The 16,912-nt window shown below is 39.9% G+C and overlaps 1 protein-coding gene across 1 annotated transcript; it reads right to left on the reverse strand.

Annotated features, from left to right (window-relative positions):
* Positions 1-8,375: 8,375 nt before the first annotated feature.
* LOC126074053 (olfactory receptor 7G3-like) lies at positions 8,376-9,314 on the reverse strand. Its single transcript, XM_049881393.1, has one exon. The coding sequence runs from the start codon at positions 9,312-9,314 to the stop codon at positions 8,376-8,378; it is 939 nt and encodes a 312-aa protein (XP_049737350.1).
* Positions 9,315-16,912: the final 7,598 nt, after the last annotated feature.

Below are 16,912 nucleotides of genomic sequence, written 5' to 3' on the forward strand. Positions count from 1 at the left end.
CTTTCTCTTCAAAGTAGAGTTGACCTTAATGAAATGGGTGGAGTAAAGCTTTTGGGACTGTCATTGGCTGGTGTGGCATGACTCAAAATGAAAACAAACAACTGCAAATATTCATTAATAATTGGAATATGGTGTGTAGGAAATATGAATCTAAGAAATTGGAAGTTGTCAAAAATGAATCGGAATACATGAAGATTGGTATCTGAGGCATTACTGAGCTGAAATGGACTGGCATTGGCCATTTAAAATTGGACAATTATGTGCTCTACTATGCCAGGAATGAAAAATAGAAGAGGAATGGCAAAAAGAACATTTCAAGATCGATCCTGAAGTACAATGCTGTCAGTGATAGGATAATATCCATACACCAACAAGGAAGACCAGTTAATACAACTATTTAAATTTATGCACCAACCACTATGGTCAAAGAAGAAACTGAAGATTTTTTACCAGTTGCAGCAGTCTGAAATTGATCAAACATAAAATCAAGATTCACAGATAATTACTGGTGATTGGAATATAAAAGAAACAAAGAAGCAGGATTAGTAGTTGAAATATATGGCCTTTGTAATAGAAACCATGTTGAAAATCCCATGGAGAATTTTACAAGTCCGAAACGACTTATTCATTGCAAACACATTTTTCAACAACATAAATGGCTACTATAAATGTGGATCTCACAGGATGGAATACACAGAAATCAGATCGACTACATCTGTGGAAAGAGTTGATGGGGAAGCTCAATATCATCAGTCAGAACAAGGCCAAGGGCTGACAGCAGAAAAGACCATCTACTACTCATATGCAAGTTCAAGTCAAAGCTGGAGAAAATTTATAAAGTTCACAAGAGCCAAAGTACAACCTTGAGTATACAGCAACTGATTTTAGTGCAATCTCAAGAAGAGATTTGACACCTTTGAAAGTTAACGAATGAACACTGGACCAGTTGTGAGAAGACATCAAGAGAATCATACGTGAAGAAAGCAAAAGATCATTTAAAAGACAGGAAAGAAAGAAAAGACCAAAATGGATGTCAGAAGAGACTCTGAAGCTTGCCCTTGAATCTCAAGTAGCTAAAGCAAATGGAAGAAATGAAGTAAAAGACTGAACAAGAGATTTTGAAGGTTGGCTTTAGAAGACAAAGTATGATAATGAAATGTGCAAAGACCTTGAGTTAGAAAATCAACAGGGCAAAGCACGCTTGACATTTCTAAAGCTGAAACAACTGAAGAAAAAATTCAAGCCTCGAGTTGCAATATTTAAAGATCGTATGGGCAAAATATTGAATGACTCTGAGAGCATCAAATGAAAATAGAAGGAATATGCAGTCATTGTGCCAAAAAGAATTGATTGCTGTTCAATCATTTCAGAAGGTAGCATATGCTCAAGAAACAATGGTATTGAAGGAAGACATCCAAGCTGCACTGAAGGCATTGGTGAAAAACAAGGCTCCAGGAATTGACAAAACACCAATTGAGATGTTTCAACAAACGGATGCAGCACCGGAAGCACTCACTCTTCTATCGCAAGAAATTTGGAAGACAGCTTCCTCACCACCGACTGGAAGAGAGATCTGTATTTGTGCCCATTCCAAAGAAAGGTGATCCAACAGAATGTGGAAATTATCAAACAATATCATTAATATCGCACACAAGTAAAATTTTGCTGAAGGTAATTCCAAAATGGTTCCAGCAGTAAATGGACTGGGAGCTGCCAGAAATTTAGGCAGGATTCAGAAGAGGCCATGGAATGAGGATTACCACTGCGGATGTTGGAGGGATCTTGGCTGAAAACAGAGAATACCAGAAAGATGTTTAGCTGTGTTTTATTGACTATGCAAATGCATTTGATTGTGTGGATGGTAACAAATATTTATGGTAACATTTTGAAAAATGGGAATTCCAGAACACTAATTCATGCTCATGAGGAACCTGTATATAAACCAAGAGGCAGTCATTCAAACAGAACAAGGGGATACTGTGTGGTTTAAGATAAGGAAATTTGTTCATCAGGGGTGTATCATTTCACTACACTTATTCAATCTGTATGCTGAGCACATAATCCAAGAAGCTTAGCTATCTGAAGAAAAGTGTGGTATCAGGATTGGAGGAAGACTCATTAACAAGCTGTGATATGCAGATGACACAACCTTGCTTGTTGAAAGCAAAAATGACTTAACCACTTATTGATGAAGATCAAAGACCACAGCCTTCAGTATGGATTACATCTCTACATAAAGAAAATACAAAAATCATCACAACTGGACCAATAAGATCTCATGATAAATGGAGAAAATATAGAAGTTGTCATGGATTTCATTTTACTTGGGTCCACAATCAATGCCCATGGAAACAGCAGTCAAGAAATCAAACAGCATATTGCATTGGGAAAACCTGCTGCAAAAGGCCTCTCTTAAGTGCTAAAAAGCAAAGATGTCACTTTGAGGACTAAGGTGGGCTTGACCCCAGCCAGAGTATTTTCAATTGCCTCATATGCATGCAAAGGTTTGACAATGAATAAAGAATATTGAAGAAGATTTGATGCCTTTGAATTATGGTATTGGCAAAGAATATTGAATATACCATGGACTGCCAGAAGAACAAACAAATCTATCTTGGTAGAAGTACAGCCAGAATGCTCCTTAGAATTGAAGAACATAAGACTTCGTCTCACTTACTTTGACCATATTATCTGGAGGAACCTCCAGCTGGAGAATGGCATTACCCTTGGTAAAGTAGAGGGTCAGTGAAAAAGAGTAAGGCCCTCAATGAGATGGACTGACACAGTGGCCACAACAGTAGGCTTAGGACCGGGCAGTGTTTCATTCTGTTGTATACAGGGCTGCTATGAATACGAACTGACTTGGCCACACCTACCAAGAACAAGAACTTCAATATACACTTTTTCACATTATAATCCATGGGTTGAAATTACTGCTCTTAGTCATCAACATTGTTGAGAAAATTGCAAATGATCAAGTAAACAGCCAACCTGTGATACAATATATCTTTTTGGTTATAACCAACTATGGATTTGGGCTTGTTCATTAGAACAACAAACTTATTTTGAGCAGAAAAAGACCAACACATAAATGTGTAGTTTATTTAATGCAGAACTGGTACTACAATGAATGAATGGGTTTATTAACAAAAGTCACTGGGACATAAAATGAATTTGGATGCTTGCTCACATCAATGGCAAAAATAGACTCCAAGCAGATAAATGACAAAAATGTAAAACGCAAACTATAAATCCCTTAGATTGAGGTAGGTGGGGTTTGCATATACAAGACCTTTTGAGGTGATTCAAAGGAATGTGGAAATTATTCAACAATATCATTAATACCACATGAAAGCAAATTTTTGCTGAAGATCATTCAAAAGTGACTTCAGCAGCCTATCAACAGGGAACTGCCAGAAATTCAGGCTGGAGTCAGAGGAGGACATGAAACCAGGGATATCATTGCTGATGTCAGATGGGTCCTGGCTGAAAGCAGTGAATGCCAGAAAGAAGTTTACCTGTGTTTTTACAGACTACGCTAAAGCATTCAACTGTGTGGGTCATAAAAAATTATGGATAACATTGTAGGGAATGGGAATTCCAGAACACTTAATTGTGCTCATGAGGAATCCGTACTTGGATCAAGAGGCAGTTGTTCGAACAGAACAAGGGGACACTACATGGTTTAAAGTCAGGAAGGGTGTGCATCAGGCTTGTATCCTTTCCCCACACCTATTAAATCTGTATGCTGAGCAAATAATCGTAGAAGACAGGCTATATCAAGAAGATCTGGGCACTGGGATGGAAGGAAGACTCGTTAACAACTTCCATTATGCAAATGACACAACCTTACTTGCTAAAAGTGAAGGGGACTTGAAGCACTTACTAATGAACATCAAAGACAGCCTTCAGGATGGATTACACCTCAAAATAAAGCAAAAACCCTCACAACTGGACCAATAAGTCACATCTTAAAAAGAGAAAAGATCGAGGTTGTCAAGGGCTTCATTTTACTTGGATCCACAATCAACACGCATGGAAGCAGCAGTCAAGAAATCAAAAGACTCATTGCATTGGGCAAATGGGCTGTGAGAGATCTCCTTAAAGAGTTATAAAACAAAGATGTCATCTTGACGACTAAGGTGTGCCTCACCCAAGCCAAGGTGTTTTCAATTGCCTCATATGATCAAAGAATAAGGAAGACAAAGAGAATTAACACCTTTAAATTCTGGTATTGGCAAAGAATATTGAATGTATACCATGGACTTTGTTAGGCCAGGATTCCCAGTATTCTGTGGTTGTCTTCCATTTTGTGATTGTAATTTTAAGTTAAAGAGGATTAGGGTGGGATTTTAACACCACCCTTACCCAGGTCACATCCCTGGTCTAAAATAAAGTTTCCCTTGGGCGTGACCTGCACCACCTTTTATCTCTCAAGAGATAAAAGGAAAGGGAGGTAAGTAAAGAGTTGGGGACCTCATACCACCAAGACAGCAGCACCAGGAGCAGAGCATGTCCTTTGGACATGGGGCCCCTGCCCCTGAGAAGCTCCTCCACCAGGGGATGATTAAGGACAGGGCCCTTCCTCCAGAGCTGACAGAGAGAGAAAGCCTTCCCCTGGAGCCAACACCCTGAATTTGGACTCATTACCTGTTAGACTGTGAGAAAACAAATTTCTCTTTGTCAAAGCCATCCACTTGTGGTATTTCTGTTATGGCAGCACTAGATGACTAAGACAGAATTTTGTACTGAGTGGGGTGAGGCTGAAACAGACACCTATGATGTGGGAAAGGTTTTGAAACTGTGAATGGATAGAATTGCGACAGCAGCAGAGGACCAGCACAGCAGAGAACCTGCAGCAGCAAAGAAGCGGCAAGAGCAGAGAAGCAGCAGCAGAAGCAGAAGACCAGCACAAGGTGGCACTGGAGCCCACCCACGGAACCAGAGAGCTGAGTGCCTGTGTGCAGGAGGCTTCCTGGCAGAGTGGGTTGCCTCCAGGCACTTACTGATGGAGCTACTGAGCTTTAGAGCACTTGCTCCAGCAAGGCAGATGCAAGTGTGAGGCCTGAGGAGCTGAGAGGCCAAGAAACCATGAAGCAGAAGCTGAAGAGACAAGGAACACAAGAAGCTGAGCTGCCTCAGTCTCAAAAGGCATGGCCAAGACCTCAGGGGTTTCTAAGGGTGGAGTTGCCACTCAGATAGTTGAGGAGAATGGTGGGCCTAAAGCCTGAGGGAGCAGAGTTGCTGTCCCAGTGGGCCTGGAAGGGCACTTGAAGGCCAGGGCCGAGGGTCCTCTACTCAGAATCTGGAGAGTGTGGCCAATGCCTAGAGTCCAGAGGCCAGGGTTATTGTGTAAATTGTCTCAGAGAACAGAAGATTATTTTCAAAGCTTTGAGGGCTAATGTAGTGTGTTCTACTGACTTGCTTGGTGCCTGTTATGCCTTCTAACAGGAGTGTAAATTGGTTCTATCACTTAGGAAGACTTCTTTTTAACTACCAGTAGGAGAATAGGCACTCCACTATACACAATAACTTCACCCAAGCATGAAACTCTATTTCTACCGGGAGACATGTATGAGAATATTCCAACAATTTTATTCATAATGTTACAGGGTAGGACTTCCCAGCTCGAGACTAAGCCCTGCATAGATTCTTACCTTCTTCTTACCAAGAATGACCAGAAGAGGCTCAGAGATTCTGCACAAACAAAGGTTCATTAGGGACAAGCAAAAGGCTCATGAGGGAGAGAGGGAGAGGGTTTCCACCTACACTAGCCTCCAGTCTCTCACTGAACAAAGGATTTCATAGGGCTTATAAAAGTTCTTAGGCGGGAAAAAGGCATTGTTTTTATTCCTTAGATGGGTGGAGATTTCTAGGTGAAGGGGAGGGATTATGAAAATCAAATGCTCACACAGTTAGAATTCAACATGGACTTCCTTGCAGAGGTTGCTGGAACCAAGAGGGAGTCTGTCACAAAGGCTGCCAGGATGTCAATAAGGACTTATTCTGGGACGTTGTGTATGCATGATGCCTCTGGACCTTGGTTCAAGCCCAGCGAGGGGACTCTGTTCATGTTAGTCTCACGTGGAATGTCATTCATAGTCCACGCTGATCTTGACTGTGCATGCCGTGCACCTGGTGAGGCCTTAGAAAAACAACTCAGAAGCATTAGCAGTAATTTATAGCTGGTCAACCACACAGGGCCTTGAAATGTAGCCCTTTATCTTGTCTAAGCACCTAGTTTGTTAATCACAAGTACTTTTCCCGTGCCAGCAGCAAAAGTTATGTGGTGATCTGCACTTAGTTTTACATCCAGAGACTATTTAATTATAGCTAATTAAGCACAGAGGGCCTTGAAATGTAGCCCTTCTTTAATTCAGCCAGCCTGATCTCTTCCCTGTCTCAATAACAGCAGAACACTAGTTATCAAAACTTCCATCAACATCAGAAAGGATGACATTTAAAAGTATATGGCATTGAAAATAAACAAATGAATACATCCAACAACAAGATTGAATCTGAAAAGCACACTGGGGAGAAAAGCTATCAAGGCACAAATTCATACATTAATACTAAAGTTTCACAGGTTCAAAAAGGGACATTTAAGAAACTGTGTAAAAAAACAAAAAAACCCATTGCTGTCGAGTTCACTCCAGCTCATGGTGACCCTGTAGGACACAGTAGAACTGCCCCATATGGTTTTCAAGGAGTGCCTGGTGGATTCGAGCCACCGAGCTTTTGGTTAGTAGCTGTAGCTCTTAACCACTACACAACAATGGTTTCCGATAAACTGTGTAGGGATACGTAAACTTGTGATAAAAAGATGTAGTTAAATCTCATGAAAACACCAGTTTTGTAGAGCAAAAATTATCAAATAATGGCAACCTCATAGGATTCAACATAATAGAAGGATATCAAAGAAAATGATAAATACAGAATTCAGGATCAGTACAGAATTCAATAAAATGAGAAACAACCCAATCAAAAAACTGGCAAAAAACTTGGAAAGATACTTCACCAAAAAGGATATACAAATGGCTAACAAACTCATGAAAAGATGCTCACAACATTAACCATTGTTGTCGTTGTTGTTAGGTGCCATCTAGTCTGTTCTTTTTTGTTTGTTTTTTAACCATAGCTATCCTAGTGGGGTTAAGGTGGTAACTCATTGTGGTTTTGATTTTTTTATCCTAGTGGGGTTAAGGTGGTATCTCATTGTGGTTTTGATTTTCATCTCCCTAAATAGTTAATGTCCTCCACGTATCTGTCAGTTTGGGGGACATTAACCATTAGGGAGATGAAAATCAAAACCACAATGAGATACCACTTCATCCCACTGGGATAGCTGTGATTAAAAACAAACAAAAAAAAAATGGAAATAACAGTTGTTGGTGAGGATGTGGAGAAATTGGAACTTTCATCCTTTGCTGGTGGAACTGTAAAGTAGTACGGCCACTGTGGAAAAGTTTGGCAGCTCCTCAAAAATTAAACATTGAATATCATATGATCCAGCAATCCTAATCCTAGGTAAATACCCAAAAGAATTGTTGTAAGCAGGAATACAAGCAGAGACCAATATTCATTGCAGAACTATTCATGTTAGCCAAAGGATCCCAACCTTTTGGCTTTAGCCTAGAAAAAAAAGATTTCAGACATCTGACCTTCAGAACTATAAGACAGTACATCTGTGTTGTTTTAAGCCACCACACTTGTAATTCATTACAGCAGGATGAGGAAGCTAATGCATGGCATATGTCCCAATTCATGCTGATGATGAAGAGAACGTCTTCTGGATGACACATTGGAAATATCATCTCTCCATTACAAAGACACCAAGGAGAGGCGATCATTTTTCTGTATCTGGAAATGATCCATGCACTGTTGCAGCCATTTGTGAACATCAAGGGAAAAACCTAAGGAGGAAGCCAACACACGAGGGAGTAAAAAACACCCCAGTGGTTCTGTGCCTAAACTTACTCTACCTGTAAACTCTTTGTTAGGAAAGATGATACTTGTTTTTATTTTATGTCCCTATTTTAGTTGAGACTTTTCCCTCTTACAACTAAAAGCATCCTCACTGATAAAGTATCTCAGATCTTCCCAAATTTTGCCAAAGATGTGAGCTAATATAATTATGCCAGTTTTATAAATAAGGAAAACTGATCTTAGAGGGTTGAAACCGATTTTTAAACATCACAGAGCTATCACAGAACAAGGGATTCGAACCAAGGTGGTCTGATTCCCAAGTTCTCACCGTTAACCATTACAGTCTCTGGTCTCCTGTTTTCAAAGAACTTGGTCAGACTTTATGAATCTCTCATTATTTACTTCTTTCTGGTATGTTCCAGCAGCTTAAGGCTAAAGCCCCTGGCACGTCAATGGAAAGAGAATATTCTAGAGATGAGTTTCCTCAAAGCCCCTATCATGTCCTTGTTCCTCAGGCTGCAGATAAAGGGGTTCACCAGAGGGGTGACCACAGTGTACATTACTGAGGCTACTGCACTGTTCCTAGAGGAGTGAGTAGCTGCAGAACTAAGGTACACCCCAAAACCTGTTCCATAGAACAAAGAAAAAACTATTATGTGTGACCCACATATGGAGAAAGCCTTATACTTTCCACCAGCTGATGGCATTTTCAGGACAGAGGAGATAATTCGAGTATAAGAAAAAACTATCCCAGAGAGAGGAACAACACCCAAAAGACTGGTCACTACATAGACCAAGATGTTACTAATGAGGATATCAGAGCAGGCAAGCTCGAGAACATGAGCTAGTTCACAAAAGAAGTGGGGTATTTCCAGATCTGTGCAGAAAGACAGCCGCAGCGCCATCAGAGTGTGCAGCAGGGCATCAAGGACACCAAAGAGGAAGGACCACAGAACCAGCAGCTCACAGAGTGTAGGACTCATAATGGCCGTGCACTTCAGTGGGTGGCAGATGGCCACAAATCTGTCATAAGCCATCATTGCTAGAATTCCATTTTCCAGTCCAGCAAAAGTCAGGACAAAGCAGATCCAGGTGAGGCAGCCTGCGTAACTGATGGATTTCCTCTGTGTCTGGGTGTTGGCCAGCACCTTGGGGATCGTGGTGGTGGTGAAACAGATGTCTACAAAGGACAGGTTGGAGAGGAAGAAGTACATGGGGGTGTGGAGGTGAGAGTCAGAGACGATGGCCAGGATGACGAGCAGGTTTCCAGCTACAGTGACCAGGTGTAGGGGCAGGAACAGCCCAGAGAGGAGGGGCTGCAGTTCTGGACCCTCCGAGAGCCCCAAGAGGAGGAATTCTGCCGCGTCTGACAGGTTCCCTGGTGTCATGTTGGTGATAGGTCTGATAGAAAAGATGGGGGTGACAACAAAATCAAATGTAAGAGAAATCTTAATTTTTATTATCTGAACCTTTACAGAAGGACTTGCTTGATTAGATTTAGGTACAATTTTTGGCAAACATTCTTATGTACTTTCATTAGGACCCACATACTGACTGCTTCTCCTATATTTTTTTTTAATGATAATTATATACCCGGAATCCATTAATTTATTGGGGTTTACAAAATGCTGATATTCTATTTTTTTCAATTATTGGCTGAAATACTCCCATAAAGAGGAAACCATATCAGTTATAGGTATTTGCTTCTGCTTCTCTTTCTCCTTTCTCCTCTCCTTTATTTACCTTTTATTCCCCTCACCACTTCTCCTCGTTCCCAAGTTTTTATTCACCACACATTCTTTGTCTAGGGGTCCCTGAGTGGTGCAAATCGTTAAGCACTGGACTACTAACTTAAGGATGGTGGTTCTAACCCACCCAGAATCTCCTTGGCAAGAAAGGGCTGATGATCTAACTCTGAAAAAAAAATCAGCCATTTAAAACGCTATGGAGCATAGTTCTGCTCTGCCAAACACAGGGTCACCATGAGTCAAAGCTGACTCATTGGCAACTAGTTTGGTTTTGGTTTGATATTCTTTTTCAAGTAGGGCTACTTACTGAGAATAGAATAGGAACAAGACATTTTGCTCACCCTTAGGATTATAGCAGGACTTCCAGCAAAAAATCAATCCAGGATGAAATTACGAAGGCTGTATTCCAGAACACAGGTTGGCAAAATTGAGCTTATGGGTCAAGTCCTGCTGGCTTTTGTAAATAGTTTTATTGAAAGACAGCCATTTGTTTCCACACAGTCCATGGCTTTTATGTGCTACAGCAGCAGAGTTGAGTAGCTGTGACAGAGGCCTAAAATATTTATTATCTAGATCTTTAAGGGAAAAATTTGCTTGATTAGATTTAGGTACAATTTTTGGCAAACACCCTATGTATTTTCATGAGGAAGCACATACTGACTGCTTTTCCTATTTTTTAATGATAAATATTGCCTGGATCCATTATGTTATTGAGGTTACAAAATGCTGATATTCTTTTTTTTTTTTTTTCATTTATGGGCTGAAATACTTCCATAAAGAGGAATTTTCCCTAATCAAATATATGATTACCTTGAGGTACAGTTATTATAGGCAAAGCAGACTATACCTTGATTTCTGTATCCATCACTTTTTAAAATAGTAAATTAGTTCCCAGCATTATACAAAGGCAAACACTATATCATTATGAACTCTAGGATTGTAAATACATTTGATGCATTTCAACTCATTTCAGTTATTATTCATATTAATTCTCAAATTTCCCCATCTTTGGCCAGTGGGAACTTCTTCACCTTGCTTCCGGAGTCCTTCTGAAATGAGCCTAGCAATCTCATATCTCCCTTAACTCTGGTATGAAAGATGTTCTAGGCCCATCTTATGCATTTCTATCCCAGATCTTGAACCAACCATTCCTCCAGGAAGCCATGGTTCTTTTTAGTGGTAAATGATATTTAGACCACAGTCTGGCCACTATAGGGTTTTCAATGCTGTTGAGTTGGTCATTGTTTTTAGCCTTTTCCATTGGGCAGAGCCATAAAATAGTTTTTTTTTGTTTTTAATAGTAACACATTTAACCCTTTTGTATAACCTAAAGGTTAGGTTTCACTTTCTTCTATTTATGCTTGAGGAAACTGGGCAAGGGGATATTTAGTAACCTACGCAAAGACCCAGCTAGTGAGTAACATAGCTGAGATTTGATCCAGAAAGTCTTATTCCAGAACAGGCATGCTTAAACATTATGTGGTAATGCCTCCCAAAAGTCTGTAATTCAGCTTCCTATGAAATTGTTCAGATTTCCTTTGAATAACTCTAGTGACTTAGTAAATAAAATCCTGAGCACAGTCCTCGATCTTCAGTCTTCCATGTCCTGGCCCACATAGTTAGTGTGTTTCAGGTGACAACACCAAAAAGGGGAAATCTTCAGGACCTGATGAAGATTAGAAAATGCTGCCTGATAGAATAGAGGCTTATATGAATCTGTTATGGGCCAGACAAGCTACTTGCCTATGTGATTGATTTTAAGAGATGCTGGTAACTAGGGGCTCTGCTCCACAGAGTCACTTAGGGACCCAAGCTAATAGAGATTCTGCTGCCTTGAAGTTGCATCACATAGAACATGTCCCTGTTTTAGTCCTGAGTGTAGCAACTGTAGAATGTGTCCACAAATTCCTTGATATTTCTCCTTAAGGAAAGAAGGGGAGATGCTGGGCAAATATATTGCTGCAACTTTCTCATTATTTGAAGACTAAATGTCCTTCTCTGAAGTAGGATGAGGCCACTTTTCCATAACAGAATGGTGGAGGAAACTTGTCTACATGGGTGTTATAGATTGGATTGAGTCCCCCCAAAAAGATATGTTTAAGTCCTAACTTCCAGTATCTGTGACACTGACTTTGTTTGGAAATGGGCACTTTGAAGATGTTATCAGTTATCAATTAACATGAGATCATAGTGGAGTAGAGTGGATCACACTCTAATATGAGTGGTGTCCTTATAAAAGATAAGAGACAGGGAGGGACACAAAGGGATGACAGCCATGTGAAGATGAAGGCAGAAATTGAAGTGATGCATCTATAAGGCAAGGAACGCCAAGAATCATCAGCGACCACCAGAAGCTAGGAGAAAGGCATGGAATAGATTCTCCCTCAGTGCCCTCAGAGGGCATAAACATAGCCGACAGCCTGATTCCAGACTTTTAGCCTCCAGAACTATGAGAAAATAAATTTCTGTTTTTATAAGCCACCCAGTACTTTGTTATGGTAGCCCTAGGAAAACAATACAGTAGAGTCTTAAGTACGTAAAACAAAGTAGCAATAAGTTTTAAGTTTAATCTTCAGGGTCCTAAGCAGAAAATATGTCTTAACCCTGATATTCAGGCCACTTAATAGGTAAGTTGCCAACATGCCTGGTGAAGGGTTAAAAGGAAGTTGAAGTAAATACACCTGGGTAATTACACTTACAGAGTAATGTTGGGACTCACAGTAATAAGTGCAAAGTATTTGGCATAGAGCACACTCACAGTAAAAAACCTCAGCACTTGCTACTTGGTGTTAACCTTATGTTTGAGAGAGAAGACGAAACACTTGGGTTTTTAAATTCCTTAAGTCTTCCTCAATGTTACAGTTTCTATAGTAAAAACCCATGATCTTTTCTGTTTAACTGTCTTTAACTACATGAATGAAAGCAAAAAAAAAAATTGAAAAAATATTCAAATGTTAACAGGAGGCACAATTTCCATAAATAGTCAAGCTAGGTTCATTTGCCCTTTACTTTCTTCATATGTATCCCATCAGTGTCTTTCTCCCCATTATTTTTCCTTTCTTATTACGGTTTTTTATTACAGTTTGTGAAAATAATTAGTCCCTCTATACCCCGTGGAGTCAGTCCCTGGGAGGTGGAGATAACACACTTGGCTGCTAACCAAAAGATTGGAGGTAAGAGCTCACCCAGAGATACCTAAAAGAAAGGCCTGGCAATCTGCTTCTTAATTGTATTTGTCTCAGCCCATCATTTTCATTTGCATAATTAATAGATAATACTAGAAAAGAAAATGTTGAGAGTAAAAGTCACAGAATATCAGACCGTGCCTCTTATTGGTCCTAGTTGCACCACCTCAGCCCCCAGTTCAGGCTTGGCACTGATTCCTGGAGAAGTTCCCAGTGAACCATCTCAGGACTAGCTCCAGGCCTCTCTTATCCCCTATGGCTTATCAAGTTTCTTGATAAATTGATCCTGGAGTCCCCAAAAGAGACAATAAGGAATTACTGTGCCCTGGCAATGTCAAAGCATCCGTTCACTGTTTTCATAAGCTAATTATTAGCAATTTCTTTAATAGCGTCTCAAATTAGGGCAACCGTATCTTGAATCCCAGCATGTGTATAGTGAAAGGTACAGTGATTTCACATAACCCAGCCCATTGCTTCACAGATTGAGGCCCTGAATAGGGAGTTGATTTCTCCTGGAGAAAAACAAGTGATCATAAAAATGTCAACCATATAGAGATAAGGTCAGGACTCAGACACACCCTGATTCAATCATGGACCCTCTGTGCTAGCTCTGTGACATAGAAAGGTCTCTGATCCTCGATGAGCAGACTCAAATTTTTTCAGTTGTAAAATGGAAACTACTATAAAAATAGAAGACCCTGGGTGGTACAAATGGTTAACATGCTCAGCTGCAACCAAAAGTTTGAAGTTCAAGCCTACCCAGAGGTGCCTCACAAGAAAGGCCTGGTGATCTACTTCTGAAAAATCAGCCATTGAAACCCCTGTGGAGCCCAGTTCTACTCTGACATACATGGGATTGGCATGAGTCAGAGCCAACTCAATAGCAACTGGCTCCTATAAAAATATACAAGGATGTTGCAGGGATAAGAAATAAGGAAAAGCACCAAGCATAGTGCTCAGCCCTACCCTGCCATGACTTTTACGATTTACCATTATTGTTTTTAGCTGTGGCCAATTGCTGGTGCCCAGGGGGGAAGTGGAAGGTAGAACAGAAATGAAAGAGGAAGAAGGAGGAAAGGAGGGAAGATACCCCAGGAATAATGTCCTAGGACTGGGCAAAGGAGAGATGTTCTCCAGCTCCCACTGGAAGCCCTCCTAGTGTAATGAAGCAGAGGGAGGAAATAACCTCAACACACATCAGTGTGGGGATAGATACACAAAATACGGCAATGTCAGGTGATGGAATAGTGTGAAAATGTTACTTTAATATTACTTCATCATATTTAAATTAACTTGTAAAAAGTATTCCAAATCAAAATATTTAAATTATTTCCAGATGTATAAAATTAAGCAAGGAAAAAAAATGAAGAGAGGAAGCTAATTTGACAAATAAGAGCTATAAAAAAAAAAAAATAGCACAGTGAAATTTATAGAAATATAAATACACCCCAAAATAACTATCATTTATTTTTATATTTCAAGCATCTTGAAAATTATAAAAGATGACAATGAAGGGCTTGAACCCACCAGCCAGTATGAACAAATTCAAGCACTGTGTCTTACTTTCCTGTTTTTTTTTTTAATAAGTAAAACAATGCAGAACTTCTTGAAGCCTTTGGGTATTCCTGCACAATCTCAATCCTGACCTTCCCTCCCCACAAAGCTCTGACTCCTTAATTCTAACATCCATCATCACATTTAGATGTGTTACAGTTTTCTGTTTGTTTTTTTAATAGCAGAGAAGTATTTGGTAGACACATTCAAATGAAACAACATGCTAAACTAAGGATGGTCAATACCCACCAAATTCCAGAGAGTAGTGACCTATGGGAAGGAAAGGAGGAGGAAGAAAGAAAAATAAATAGCACTCCGTGGGTATGTGTAATATTTTATTATTTTTGAAAAGGTGGCAAAGTGTCAGTATTAATTAATTCTGGAAGGTAATTGCATGGCTGTTTTATGGTTCACTGTGCTGCTCTGTTTTAAAACATTCCATAGTATTTTTTGTTTTGTTTAAAGAAAAACAAAAATACTGGAAAGGTAGAACAACAATTCTACATGGGTCTCAACCTCCTTTCCCAGGGTACTCACAGTGTGGTGACAGGGAGGAGATAGGATTCTCTAAGTGTGAATTCTGGAACCAGAAATGGGAAATTTGGAAAGGCAACTTCACCACACCCCAGCCCCACTCCTGGCCAAAGAAATGAGAGAATGATAGAACATTTATCAAATTTTTGGAAGGGCTAATTCGTGTATGGGTGGAGAAAAAGTCCTTGGAATTTAGAACACATAGTAGGGAGATGGGACTAATGAAAGCTGCTTGTAAATTGGATGCAAGGGGGAAAGTAAATATTAGCAAAAAGAGGATCATAGTTTAACTTGAGGTCTCCTCTATAATGTAAACTCATTGAACTTTCTCTTACCTCTCAAATGTCCTCCAGATAGGCTGGTAAAAAGAAAGACCTGTTCAGTTTCCCACAACATTATGAAATGCTAATCAGGGCACTTCAGTAGACCTTGGAGCCATCGGTGAAGGATTCTTCAGTGTTCTTCTGGATATTGAAGGAGGAAGATGGAAAACCTGTCCTCAGGAAGGGGAGATGGACAGAGTGAGGCACATGGCTCTTGGGTGAGAGGGATCATCTCTGGGAGGAGACTCAGGTGTCCTTTTCCTGCCCTAAGCAGGGCCGTTGAGCGGGATGGTCAAAGGAAAACAATTTGCAGTTTCTGTGCTCCTGAGGGCTCAATTTCCAAAGCTCCTCACTATATTTTTTACTATCATTGCTTTCCCAAGGAAGCTCCAATTCTTAAGCAGCAGAGCTCACAGAAGGAGAGAACTCCTAGATGGCTGACTCCCTGATCCCGAGAGGCCAGGTATAAGCCATCCTCTTCCCACCATGATTTCTTTCCCCTGTTGGGGAGCCCTCTCCTGTATCCTTGCGTCTGACCTCCAGGGAGCTGGTGAGATTCTCCTTAGACCAGATTCCAGCTGTCTCTGAGCCAGAAGTGATCATTGAAGGGCTATAGAACCACAGTAGTGTGAGTCCCAAGAGGGACAGAGGCTCAGGGATGCAGATGATGTGTCATGGGATCATCTCCACAAAGTTACACTTCAAAATGTTTCTCTTTTCTTAATCTCCCTTCATGAACGAGCTTATTATAAGGAAGAGGCAGCAAAGAAATCAGCCAGTTTACTAGTTACTGGAGCAGGCTTTTAGGAGTTGTCTGAAAAATACAGACATCAAAACCAATGATCTTAAGGCCTATCCTCTGCTCAATCTATGATAAAGTCACTCTTGAAAAAATTTTAATTCAAGCTGAGGAAGGAATGAAATTCTCTGGAGGCCATTTAATTGCACTGTTATAGACTTTAGCATTTTAAACATTAATACTCTGTAAAAAAAAAAAAAACTGGAAGAGATTTGGATAAATCAGTGGTAGGAGGTGGAAGAGAGGACATACTATGGAGATTGATGACTTGGCTTAGACAATCACAGAGGTATGTGTGATTGTTCAAGAAAGTGATTTTTAAACTCTAGCCCTAACACAGCGTGCTGAGTGAATGCTTTAGGTCTGCAAGAATTTTATAAAAGTTAGATTTAGGAATTGTCATATATTTAGCTGTATTTTAAAGGTATAATAAAACCTTGAATGTTCAAAAAAAAATAAAACAAAAATCAATGATCTGATTGAGGAGGCCACAAAAAAGAATAACTATAAAGGAAGCAGTTGATAAATTCATTACATTAACAATGTGAACCTTTGAGGGGTATGCAGAAACTATCTGTACTATCTTTGCAACTTTTCTAAGTTTAAAATTAACTGAAAATAAAATCTGAGGTTTTTTTTTTTTTAAACTAAAATAACAAAACATGGTACCAGTACATACTTATCAAAATGGCCAAAATGAAAAAGACAGACGTAAAATATTGGCAAGGTGCTGGAGATGTAAATTGATGGAGCCACTTTGGAAAATTGTTTAGCAGTATCAAACAAATCTGACCTATGTATTCCCTATGAGCCAGAAATCCCACTCCTGTGTATAAACCCAAG

The sequence above is a fragment of the Elephas maximus genome, chromosome 3 (assembly GCF_024166365.1).
Source record: "Elephas maximus indicus isolate mEleMax1 chromosome 3, mEleMax1 primary haplotype, whole genome shotgun sequence".
In the NCBI taxonomy this organism is placed as follows: Eukaryota; Metazoa; Chordata; class Mammalia; order Proboscidea; family Elephantidae; genus Elephas; species Elephas maximus.

Bases quoted from the DNA above. Each gene is read 5' to 3' on its own strand.
- LOC126074053 (XM_049881393.1), bottom strand. From the start codon at position 9,314: ATGACACCAGGGAACCTGTCAGACGCGGCAGAATTCCTCCTCTTGGGG.